This window comes from Grammomys surdaster, unplaced genomic scaffold, assembly GCF_004785775.1.
Source record: "Grammomys surdaster isolate TR1022 unplaced genomic scaffold, NIH_TR_1.0 136, whole genome shotgun sequence".
Taxonomy (NCBI): domain Eukaryota; kingdom Metazoa; phylum Chordata; class Mammalia; order Rodentia; family Muridae; genus Grammomys; species Grammomys surdaster.
Window position 1 is genome coordinate 11,487,535 of NW_021604594.1, and position 1,679 is coordinate 11,489,213.

At 64.9% G+C, this 1,679-nt stretch overlaps 1 protein-coding gene across 1 annotated transcript in view; it reads left to right on the plus strand.

Moving 5' to 3' along the window:
* The first annotated feature begins 329 nt into the window (after window positions 1–329).
* Window positions 330–1,679, plus strand: part of Sp3 (Sp3 transcription factor) — a 43,853-nt gene continuing 42,503 nt past the window's right edge. The window contains exons 1-3 of the mRNA XM_028763036.1: window positions 330–855; window positions 956–1,060; window positions 1,170–1,390. Coding sequence (XP_028618869.1) covers window positions 330–855; window positions 956–1,060; window positions 1,170–1,390 — 852 coding nt within the window. The remainder of the gene's footprint in view (window positions 856–955; window positions 1,061–1,169; window positions 1,391–1,679) is intronic.

Genomic DNA, 1,679 nt, shown 5'->3' on the forward strand with positions numbered 1-1,679 from the left:
AATTGAGATTTACTATTTTAACAAATGTTGGCATTGTTGACTTTCTTAGGTTAAGAAGCAGGGAGTCTGTAGTGCAGCAAACTAATTTTAAACTAATTTTAAAGGATGACTGTGTCTCGTTGAATAAAATATAACTAAGCCTTCTTTGATATCACTGGCCAGAATTAAAGCCCTTTTTCCTTATGAAGGGACTTGAGATACATCTTTTTGCTGTTAAGTGCCTGCCTCCAGGGTTCATAAAAGTAGATGGTTGGTAACCAAGGGCTAAGGGCGGGGGGAATAGTGTGGGATGGGAAGGCGATGGATCCGACTATGAGACCAAGAGCTGAATGTGTGTGAAAAAGTCCTCCTCCAGCCTCGGAGGGGGTGTCTCCCCCAATACCAACTCCCTCCCCCAGGGCTCATGGGGCGGGTCCGGTTTGCTCAGTAGCAGCAGCAGCCCTGGGGCTGAGCGGCGGTGGCCTCCTGGCAGCGCTGGCAAGAGGCAGCTCCGAGAGCCCATGCCCTGGGGAGATCCAGTCCAGGCGGCTGCCAGGATGGAGGAAACGTCGAGTGGAGCCGGAGCCACCGGGGACGGACTTCCTCCCCAGCTCAGCTCCCCGACAGCTTGGCGAGGCCTGCGCGAAGGGCCAACGAGTGGAAGAGGCTTGCGCCTCGGGCCTGGCAGCCGCAGCCGAGGAACGAGGCTGGCACAGCGGGGTAACGCGCGAGCCGGGGCCGTTCTCAGGAACCTAAGGCGCCACGGCCGCTCATTGTCTCTCCCCTTCAACCCGGGGGCAAACAGGAAGCCCGCCGCCTGGCCGAGCGACGGACAGGCGTCCGGACCAATGAACACAGCTGACGGAGAGCCTAGCGGCAAATCAGCGCCGGGAAGAGGGGCGGAACTTCCGGGCGGGCTGTCACCCTCTTCCCCCCTTTTGGGCTGGAGGCTCCACCTTTTGTGTTTCCCGCACAGTCAATCAAAATAGGAAAAAAAAAAAATCCCCGGACCGCTCCGGCCGTGTCCGCCGCCGCTTCCCGCATCCTCTCCCGCCGCCGCCGCCTTCGCTTCTCACCATGTGTAAGGCGGCGGGGAGCCCCGCCTGAGGTGTCCTAAACACACTATGACCGGTACGTAAAGCCGAGAGAGAGAGAGCAACCCTTGCTGCCTCCGCCACTGCCGCCCACAGCCAGCCCGGGGCCGCCACCGCCGGCTCCCGGCCCCGAGTGTGCGACCGAGTGTCTGTGGAGGCAGAAAGCCGCACTCCCCTCCGCCTCCCTTGCCTTCCCCGCCAGCCAGCGTCCAGCCCTCCAGCCCCAGCGCCGAGTGCCCGCCGGGCTCGGGGCGGGCGGCCCAGTCCGCCGGGAGCGCATCCCCCTGTGTGCGGGCGCGGGCGGCGGGCGGGCGTGTGTGAGTGACTGACGGTGCGAGAGGAGCGAGCGCCGCGGAGGGAAAGGGGAGGAGAGGAGAGGAGAGGAGAGGGGGCAGGGGCAGCGCGGGGAGGAGGAGGAGGGAACGAGGAGGAGGAGGGTTACAGCCGCGGCGGGCGGGGGCAGCAGGAGGGGAGGAGGGAGCGCGCCGCCGCGGCCGCGGCCGGGGGGAGGGGAAGGGGCCGGGGCCGGCTGGCGCTAATGTGGCCGCGGCCCGCGGGCCCCCTCCCTCCCCGCACCCGCCTTCCTCCCCGCCCCCCCACCCCCCC